This window comes from Pezoporus flaviventris, unplaced genomic scaffold (assembly GCF_033815535.1).
Source record: "Pezoporus flaviventris isolate CSIRO_AGI_PZ_B2104156 unplaced genomic scaffold, CSIRO_AGI_Pfla_v1 ptg000059l, whole genome shotgun sequence".
Classification (NCBI taxonomy): Eukaryota; Metazoa; Chordata; class Aves; order Psittaciformes; family Psittacidae; genus Pezoporus; species Pezoporus flaviventris.
In genome coordinates this window covers 2,200,806-2,210,554 of record NW_026892607.1, presented here as the reverse complement: position 1 = coordinate 2,210,554, position 9,749 = coordinate 2,200,806, and the positions used below count along the sequence as shown (strand labels likewise).

The window sequence follows — 9,749 nt, the reverse complement described above, 5'->3', positions numbered from 1 at the left end:
GATTATTTGCTCTTTATGTTCTAATTTGACTCTTTCATGCTGTGTTCCATTAACAGAAGAAGAGCTGATTGGTGGCTTGGAGACCTGACTCTTGCTAAAAGAACCCCTTGCTAAAATATTTCTGCTTTTCCTATGCTTCAAGATTATCATCTTCATTTTGTGGTTCTGGAGGTGGTGAGCTGCAAAGGTTGGACTCTGCTGCTGCACTGGTGCATTGCTGGGTGTTCCTCCATGGGAAGGGTGGTGGTGGGCTTGGGATGGGGATAGGGCCTGGTGGACGTGCAACTAGTACCTCCTGCTCCTAATCTGCTGGGGGTCCCTGAAAGAGCCTGGTTGGCCCCGTGGTGACAGCAGGAGGGCAGCCCTGAGGTGGGATGATGGTCAGAGTGTGCGCATCAAGAACCTCAAGTGTGCTTGGAGGTTGTGTTTAAATCTTGGGTGAGAGCTGTTCATGGGGCTGGAAGGTGGAAAAGGGAGATCTCAAAAGATCTGCTCACAGTTTTCTGGGCATTGGGATGGGTTTGTTTGGATGAGGGCTGCAGCAGGAGTGAGAGCTGCAGGACACCAGCCCTGGAGCAGCCACAGGAGCTGGGTGCTCAAGGCCAGGTTGGACACAGGGGCTTGGAGCAAGCTGCTCTAGTGGAAGGGGTCCCTGCCTGTGACAGGGGTTGGAACTGGGTGAGCTTTAAGGACCCTTCCAACCCAAACCAGTCTGGGATTCTGTGATGCTGAGGGTGAGCGCTACCTCTTTGCAGCCCCAGCACAGGGCAGAGCTGGCTGTGGGGTACCTCAGGGTGCTCTCTGAAGCTGAAAATGTTTACAAAACACCTTTTGGCGCAGCTCCTGGGCCAGAACCTGACCTGATCTCTGTGTTTTAAACACTCGGATCTTTCCCTGGGTGCAGGTCCCGGTGGGCAGCGAGGGCGACTCCTTCACAGGGTGTCCATATGCTGATGGTGATGCTGCTCCTGCACCATCCCATGGCCCCGGGGGCTGAGCACGGTGCCTGCCCGGTCCCTAGCTACGTGCCGGACCCGGCGCGAGGCTGACGCGGCCCTGCAGCCCCGCGCCGGACGGGGCCCGGAGCGGGCGGCCTCAAGCCGGAGCACGCCATGGGAGCGGGAGAACTGGTCCAGCACCTGCCGGGGGCAGCGGCGCTGGGGCCGGCGTGCCCAGGGCTGCGGGCAGGGAGCCGCGGGGCAGCGCGCACATGCAATTAGGGGAGCCCTGATGTAGGTCAGCGCAGCGGCGTCCCTGGGGCTGCACAGGCACAAGGAGGCTGTTTTCCAGCTCTGTTTGTTAAAGACTTGGAGAGAGATTCCCGCCCCATGGAGTGCAGGTTTGGCGTGCCAAGAGTATGTGTGCAGTTAAACCCGGAGCTTGGCACAGAAACCTCCTAACCCGGGAGGGGTCTGGTCCCTGCTGGGGGGGGGTACAGGGAATACATCCAGGAGGGTTTGCAGCAGGCTGTGGACGCCTTCCTGGGAAGGGAAACACTGGGTCGAGTTTTCCTTGTCCGAGGAATCAGATTTTCCCCACTTTCCAGGAAGGGTCAGGCTCTGCGGAGCCTCCAAAATAACTCCTCCTCTTGTTGTTCTTGTTCAGACTCTGCTGTGAAGTGGCAGCATTGGACAAAAAGAAACACAATTCCCAACATTTCCTGTTGCACATCAGCTGCTTTTTCCTTTAATGGCTTGGGAGGAGCTAGGAATAAACCCACACAGGAGCAGCACAGCAGGACCTTGCCCAGGGCCAGGACAAGGAAGAAGCTGCTAAATGAACCCTTTTGACTCTACACTAATGAACAGGGGGAAGAAAGCAAACCCCAGGACGCAGGGTTGGAGTTTAAACTTTTATTTCCAAAAGAAGCCAAAGCCAAAAACCCCAAACCCCCCTAAATCCTATCAAATTTCAAACAATTACATTAATGTAGCTGCTTCCAACAGCCAACTGTTGAAGAGTGGGTGCAGATGAACTGCTTAAGGGCATCCTGGTTCTCAAACCTCCCGGTATAAATAATTTTTTCCATCAATAATAGCACAAAATAACTTATTATATATCTTAGCATAAAAACTTGAGAATTAACACCCCAAACAATACATTAAAAGGGGTTGTAAAATGCTGTGATTAATCTTACAGGGTTTCTTTTGCTCTTTCAGGTATTTAATCCAGAAGCTGTAAGTTGCACTTAAAATAGGTGGAGGCTGTCGGGCGTTTTCCATGAGGAATCTGGCCGTGCAGCACCCCCGGGGCTCACTCCTCCAGCCATGCAGGCGCTTCTTGTCCCTTCGCTTCCACGCTCCTCTGTGTCGCTCGGCAGTCCCACACAAGGCGCAGCTCAACTCCAACCTCCCCCCCCCCCCCCCCCCTTCTCCCCCGCGATATCAGTTTTATCTGGGTATTTTTTTGTTGTTGTTTTCCACTTTTTTCCCCTGCCCTCCCTCCCGAGTGATCCTCGTGCCAGGGCAGGGAGTAACTTCCTGAGCAACTGCTTGTAAAGTGATTGCGAAACTCGAGTGCAGTCGGGTTCAGCCGAGCGCTACGGTCACCGCTCGGGGAGGTTAATCACAGGCACCCACTGATCCATGTACCGGCTCTCCCGGCAGAAGCACATCAGCTGACTCAGCGCTGGATCCTTCCACTGTGAGGCGTGGGGGTTCTGGAAAGAGAAAGGGGGGGGGGGGGCTTTAATACAGGAGCAAAACCAACCCCTATAGAGAGGGATTCAAAAGCAGAGCAGGAAACCCAGGAGCATGAATCATCTTAAACTGGCACTAAAGCAAACCAACCAGTCGACTCCAGAATGATGAGTGGAGTTCTGCTGCTTTGGACCACAGGGCAAAGGAGGAAAAGGGGTGGAAAAGGGGAAAATAGAATCACAGAATGATAGAAGTTAGAAAATAGACTCATAGAATGATTAGAATATAAAGGGAAATCGTGGAATCTTAAAACGGATTGGCTCGGGAGGGACCTTAAAGCTCATCCAGCCCATGGGCAGGGACACCTTCCACTAGAGCAGCTTGCTCAAGGAGTTTCCTATGGATCCTATAGGATGTTCTCTGTGCCAGACAGAGGTCTGGGAGTCGAGCTGGCAGCTCTGTGCCCACAGGCACGGTCAGTTCCGGCTTTATGGAATGACATTTTGGAATTGCCTTCAATTCCAGGCTTTGCAGGGCACCTCCATCAACACCCACTGGAAAGACGGGTTATGCCTCATGGCCAAGCCATGGGACGTGACCATGACACACCGGCTGCCCCCAGCAACCAGGATCCATCCGGACTCACCGTGACGAGGACGCAATGAAGGTCGGCGGGTGGCCCGGGGCCAGCGGCGGGCAGCAGGAGCTGAGCCAACCGTGCCGGGTTGTTGACACGGAGGATGTTGATGTCGTTCTCGCAGCAGAAAGCCTGGATCAACGTGAAGTGGATCTGCAGCGCCGCATCTCCCTCCTCTTCCTCATCGGCCGCAAGTAAGCACAGCACCACGTTATCCGGATCCCTGCGGGGATGCACAATGTCACCGGGAAGGGTGGCGGGACACCGGGGTAAGGGGTTGAGCCACCGGGGTTTCACTCACACGTTAAGCAACTTGGCTGCCTCATAGACACCAAGGGTGAGGCTCCGCTGGCTCAGCGCCTTGCTCAGCACCTCCTCCAGCGCGTCCCCCGCCTGCTCCATCCTGCCACCGGGACAAGCACAGACAGGCAGCCACCGGTTACCGGGAGGGGTTGACGCCACTCCGCACCCGCTTCCCTTCCCGCATACCCTGCCCATACCTTACCTCCCGGCGGTGCGGTGGTCCCCGGGCAGCTCCTCCAGGGTCATAGTTCCTCTGCGGGCCGTTCCCGGTGCTGGGACCGCTCCCCGTAGCACCCCGTGCGCCGCCGCCTCTGCAGCACAAAGGCGCCCCGCAGGCGTTATCCGACCCGCGTCCAGCCAATCCGCGCCGGCTATATTTGCATATCGCCCTTCTATTGGTTTATGCAAATGAGACCCCTCCTCCTTCTCGCTGACACCGTGCCTTAGAGCCGCCGGCCACGGGAACCGGCGGGGCGGTGGCTGCTGATTGGCTGCTGGAGGGGTGGGGGCGTGGCCTGTGGAGGCGATGGTGCGGGAGCGGGGAGCAGGGGCCGGGAAACGGGAGCGTTCCTTCCCCTGAACCCTAAGAACGGAGAACGCTGGGGCCGGCTCCCGTCCCGGCAGCGCGCGGCCCTGGGGCGGCCATTTCAAGCCCCTCAGCTTTGCTCCTCCGGGCGCCCACACCGAGCCCGAGGCTCCCGTGCGGGTCGAGGTCTGCCAAGGGGCTCTGCTGCCTGCGCCCGGCTCCCCCGGGATGTCCCCGGGATAACGGTCCTGGATAGCTCACCCCCTCCACGAGCATCCATCCCGCGTGGGTCCAGCCCAGCCGGCCTCACCACACCTCCCAGCACCGGGTCCAGTCTGCGCCTGCACTGGGGTGCTCCCGCTTGCTGCGCCCCAAGGACACGAGTTCCCCGTGACCCCCCGTTGGGATGGAGCTGCCTCCCGCAGGCACAGAGCTCGTGCTCCCCGGCAGGGACCGGGTGCCTGTGCCCGCCACGCTGCCAACCCACGGCGGCGGGAGGCAGGCGCTGCCCCGGCGCCATGGGCACTGCCTGGGCACAAGGTGACGAGCGCCGGTGCGGCTGCGGCGGTGCCAGGCGGCAGCGGGAAGGTGGGAGGGAAACATCGGTCCTGAGCTGCACAACGGGACTGAGCCCACAGGCCTGGAGAGTGTCGTGTGGGGATCCCGGTACCGGGGCTGCAGCCACCCGTGTGCTGCCTGCCACCAGAGCAGCTTGCTCCAAGCCCCTGTGTCCAGCCTGGCCTTGAACACTGCCAGGGATGGGGCAGCCACAGCTTCTCTGGGCACCCTGTGCCAGCGCCTCAGCACCCTCACAGGGAAGAGCTTCTGCCTAAGAGCTCAGCTCAGTCTCCCCTCTGGCAGTGTAAAGGTGCTAACCAGAACGGCCTACCCAGACCTTGCCTTGGAGGACACCACCACCACCTCTTGCATGGCTCAGGACACCAGTGTTTGACCCAGAGGAGGCAAATAAGGCACCAGAGCATTAAAATACATTGTGTAGCAAACAGCGTAGTTTCACTGCCAGCCTTGCTGGCCGGGAGAGGTTAAGTCAGCCTGTCAATAAACCCCACACTTCAGAGGCAGCTTCTGCAGCTCTGGCCTCCAGCCTGCACGTTGGCTGGAGCTGGCACAGCGGATACTTGCCGCTCAGCTGTGTTTGGTGCAGGTGATGCTGCAGGTACCCACATCACTGACCTGCACTGGGGGGTGCAGGATGCAGTGCTGCAGTGAGTGACCAGCACCGTGAGCAGTCAGGAAGGGCAAGCAGCAGCTCTGTAGCACCGTGATGTGTCTGACAGCCACAGCTCCGTGTGCAGCCTCCTGCTGCAAGGAGGGATCTGTTCCCTCTCACCGGTTTGTCTTCTGCCAGGACACATTATAATTTCCTGGTGAGTCACAGGCATTGCACAGACACCTTTCCTGAAGCTGGTAAGAGTCTGAAGTTACAGAAGTTACCCCCATTTACTGCACTGGGAAGAGGGAGCTGTTGGAGCGAGTGCAGAGGAGGCCATGGAGATGCTGTGAGGGCTGGAGAGAGAAGGCTCCTTAAGGGAGACCTTAGAGCAGCTTCAGTGCCTAAAGGGGCTGCAGGAAAGCTGGAGAGGGGCTTGGGACAAGGGCCTGTAGGGACAGGCCAAGGGGAATGGTTTTAACCTGCCCGAGGGGAGATTGAGATGAGCTCTTAGGCAGAAGCTCTTCCCTGTGAGGGTGCTGAGGTTCCTGACAGTGCCTCCCCCTGCAAACACCCTCATGGGGGGACTCCCTTTGACTTCTGCTATGGGGAAGCAAAGCTTCTCGTCCCATAGAGCCATGAGGCCGCTCTACAGCTGGAGCTGAGCTTGCTCCTCAGATGCTGACTCAGCTAAATGTGGGTGTTTGACCCGGTGCGCCCCAGCCCCCCCAGCAGCCCCTCCCCAGCCCCTCCGCAGGGTTTCCAAGAGCTGGGTCCAGCCTCGTGTTTCTCCAGAGCCGGCTTTCCCTGCCATCTGCCCCGTCTCCAGCTGGAGCCTCCGGGGAGGGCTGCTCCCGATGGAGCCGTGTCAAAGATCGCGTTGGCTCAGCTGTTGCACCTAAGAGCCTCCATCCTCCCGTGCTTAGAGCCAACGCGCTTGCCCAACCCGGGCTGGCGCGGTCCCACCGGCCCCAGACGCTGCAGCGGGACCTCGGGTGCTCCCTCAGGCAGCTTTGGGCTTTGAGGGTTTGCTTGTGGTGGCGTTTTCCTTCTCCTCACCCACAGCAGCAGCTGCTTCCCAAGGCGATGTGTGCTGAGCACGGTGCTGGGCACCCTGGGCACAGTGCTGTGCGTGCTGGACACGGTGCTGTGTGCTAGACATGGTGCTGTGTGCTGGGCACAGTGCTGTGTGTGCTGGACACGGTGCTGTGTGCTGGACACGGTGCTGTGCGCAGGACACGGTGCTGTGTGTGCTGGACACGGTGCTGTGCGCAGGACACGGTGCTGTGCATGCTGGACACGGTGCTGTGTGCTAGACATGGTGCTGTGTGCTGGGCACAGTGCTGTGTGTGCTGGACACGGTGCTGTGCGTGCTGGACACGGTGCTGTGTGCTAGACATGGTGCTGTGTGCTGGGCACAGTGCTGTGCATGCTGGACACGGTGCTGTGTGCTAGACATGGTGCTGTGTGCTGGGCACAGTGCTGTGTGTGCTGGGCACGGTGCTGTGTGCTGGACATGGTGCTGTGTGTGCTGGACACGGTGCTGTGCGCAGGACACGGTGCTGTGTGTGCTGGACACGGTGCTGTGTGCTGGGCATGGTGCTGTGTGCTGGACACGGTGCTGTGCGCAGGACACGGTGCTGTGCGCAGGACACGGTGCTGTGCATGCTGGACACGGTGCTGTGTGTGCTGGACACGGTGCTGTGCGTGCTGGACACGGTGCTGTACGCTGGACATGGTGCTGTGTGTGCTGGGGACGGTGCTGTGTGCTGGACAGGGTGCTGTGTGTGCTGGACATGGTGCTGTGTGCTAGACATGGTGCTGTGTGCTGGGCACAGTGCTGTGCATGCTGGACACGGTGCTGTGTGCTAGACATGGTGCTGTGTGCTGGGCACAGTGCTGTGTGTGCTGGACACGGTGCTGTGTGCTGGACACGGTGCTGTGCGCAGGACACGGTGCTGTGTGTGCTGGACACGGTGCTGTGTGCTGGGCATGGTGCTGTGTGCTGGACACGGTGCTGTGCGCAGGACACGGTGCTGTGCGCAGGACACGGTGCTGTACGCTGGACATGGTGCTGTGTGTGCTGGGGACAGTGCTGTGTGCTGGACAGGGTGCTGTGTGTGCTGGACATGGTGCTGTGCGTGCTGGGCATGGTGCTGTGTGCTGGACATGGTGCTGTGTGTGCTGGACATGGTGCTGTGTGTGCTGGGCAGGGTGCTGTGTGTGCTGGACATGGTGCTGTGCGTGCTGGGCATGGTGCTGTGTGCTGGGCACGGTGCTGTGTGTGCTGGACACGGTGCTGTGTGTGCTGGACATGGTGCTGTGTGTGCTGGACACGGTGCTGTGTGTGCTGGGCACGGTGCTGTGTGCTGGACACGGTGCTGTGCGTGCTGGACACGGTGCTGTGTGTGCTGGACACGGTGCTGTGTGTGCTGGACACGGTGCTGTGTGTGCTGGGCACGGTGCTGTGTGCTGGGCACGGTGCTGTGTGTGCTGGGGACAGTGCTGTGTGTGCTGGACAGGGTGCTGTGTGTGCTGGACATGGTGCTGTGCGTGCTGGGCATGGTGCTGTGTGCTGGGCATGGTGCTGTGTGTGCTGGGGACGGTGCTGTGTGCTGGACATGGTGCTGTGTGTGCTGGACATGGTGCTGTGTGTGCTGGACATGGTGCTGTGTGTGCTGGACACGGTGCTGTGTGTGCTGGACATGGTGCTGTGTGTGCTGGACACGGTGCTGTGTGTGCTGGGGACGGTGCTGTGTGCTGGACACGGTGCTGTGTGTGCTGGGCACGGTGCTGTGCGTGCTGGACACGGTGCTGTGTGTGCTGGGCACGGTGCTGTGCGTGCTGGGCACGGTGCTGTGTGCTGGGCACGGTGCTGTGTGCTGGACACGGTGCTGTGTGCTGGGCACGGTGCTGTGTGTGCTGGGCACGGTGCTGTGTGCTGGACACGGTGCTGTGTGCTGGGCACGGTGCTGTGTGTGCTGGGCACGGTGCTGTGTGCTGGACACGGTGCTGTGTGCTGGACACGGTGCTGTGTGTGCTGGGCACGGTGCTGTGTGCTAGGCACGGTGCTGTGTGCTGGACACGGTGCTGTGTGCTGGACACGGTGCTGTGTGTGCTGGGCACGGTGCTGTGTGCTGGACACGGTGCTGTGTGTGCTGGGCACGGTGCTGTGTGCTGGGCACGGTGCTGTGTGCTGGACACGGTGCTGTGTGTGCTGGGCACGGTGCTGTGTGCTGGACATGGTGCTGTGTGCTGGACACGGTGCTGTGTGTGCTGGACACGGTGCTGTGTGTGCTGGACACGGTGCTGTGTGCTGGATGTGGTGCTGTGTGTGCTGGTGAGTGCAGCTGAGCCGTGCAGGGCTGCAGGATCAGTGCAGGAGCCACCTGGAAAACAGCACTGGATGGGGAACCTCTTCATCCGCAGCATGTAGGGAGCGCTAAAGGGAATACAGAGCGTAACCCTCAACAGGGGAGGTTCAGGTTAGACTTCAGGCAGAAGCTCTTCCCTGGGAGGGTGCTGAGGCGCTGGCACAGGGTGCCCAGAGAAGCTGTGGCTGCCCCATCCCTGGCAGTGTTCAAGGCCAGGTTGGACACAGGGGCTTGGAGCAAGCTGCTCTGGTGGAAGGGGTCCCTGCCCGTGGCAGGGGTTGGAGCTGGAGGAGCTTTAAGGTCCCTTCAACCCCAACCATTCCATGTTCCTATGGTTGAAGCAGCCCCTCGGTTGTGTTGTCTCTGGCGAGGAAGCCCCCAGAGTTTGCCTATGCTCAGCTCCCGGTGCCCCTTGCCCTGCTTCTGCAGCCTGATGAGCTCTGACACGAGGAAGCGTCGGGAGGAAGGCAGAGGCTCTCCCGCAGCAGGTGGAGGTGGCAGATGGCAGCACGGCAGCGAGCAGGTGGAGCTTTGTGCGCTCACCCCCAGTTAAGCTCGCTTAATTTGCTCCATCTCTGTTAGCAGCTCGAGTCTGGCCTCCCTGCCAGGGCTCAGATTGTCTCTCGCAGGCGGTCAGGCCACCAGGCCCCATCTGTGCCCGGCTGCGGGGCTAAATCTGGCTCGGAGGCAGCTGAAAAGCAGCTGAAGCCTCTTTTCTCTCCGCTCGGCAGCAGCAGCTCCTGCCCTGCGCTGGGAACGGCAGCAGGCGATGCTCTAAAACTGCGCTGTCCTGCAGGGCTCCCGGCTGGGGGCAGTTTCCTGCCCTCCCTTGCCCTGGGAAGCAGCAAGGATGCTGAGGGGATGTGCGGGTCCCTCCTGCTCGGAGTGGGGCTGTGCTGGGGATGCACCGTGGCTGCAGCGCTGTGGAGCCTCAGTCGGAGCCGCAGTTGTTCCTCCACCAGCTCTCGGCTGGCAGCTGCCTCCGCGCCTCCCTTTCATCGCCTGCCAAGAAGCATCCAGGGCGTTTTGTCCCCCCCCTGCTTGCCCTTTAATCCCCACTTTCATAACTCACCCGCCTGCAATCCCCTCCTCGCTCAGC

The 9,749-nt window shown here is 60.1% G+C and overlaps 1 protein-coding gene across 1 annotated transcript; it reads right to left on the bottom strand.

The window, feature by feature from the left end:
* Nucleotides 1-2,417: 2,417 nt before the first annotated feature.
* Nucleotides 2,418-3,890, bottom strand: GADD45A (growth arrest and DNA damage inducible alpha). The gene is made up of 4 exons (XM_061469734.1): nucleotides 3,782-3,890; nucleotides 3,578-3,679; nucleotides 3,286-3,499; nucleotides 2,418-2,659 (listed from the first exon to the last, which is right to left on the bottom strand). Exons 1-4 carry the CDS (start codon nucleotides 3,823-3,825, stop codon nucleotides 2,546-2,548), a joined length of 474 nt encoding a protein of 157 aa, XP_061325718.1. The 5' UTR covers nucleotides 3,826-3,890; the 3' UTR covers nucleotides 2,418-2,545.
* Between the last annotated feature and the right edge of the window lie 5,859 nt (nucleotides 3,891-9,749).

What these genes read in the sequence shown, in the direction of transcription:
- GADD45A (XM_061469734.1), bottom strand. Translation starts at nt 3,825, where the DNA reads ATGACCCTGGAGGAGCTGCCCGGGGACCACCGCACCGCCGGGAG. An exon ending in GACCACCGCACCGCCGGGAG is followed by an intron (nt 3,680 to 3,781) that starts GTAAGGTATGGG and finishes TCCCGGTGGCAG; the next exon opens with GATGGAGCAGGCGGGGGACG. An exon ending in TTCATTGCGTCCTCGTCACG is followed by an intron (nt 2,660 to 3,285) that starts GTGAGTCCGGAT and finishes TTCTCTTTCCAG; the next exon opens with AACCCCCACGCCTCACAGTG.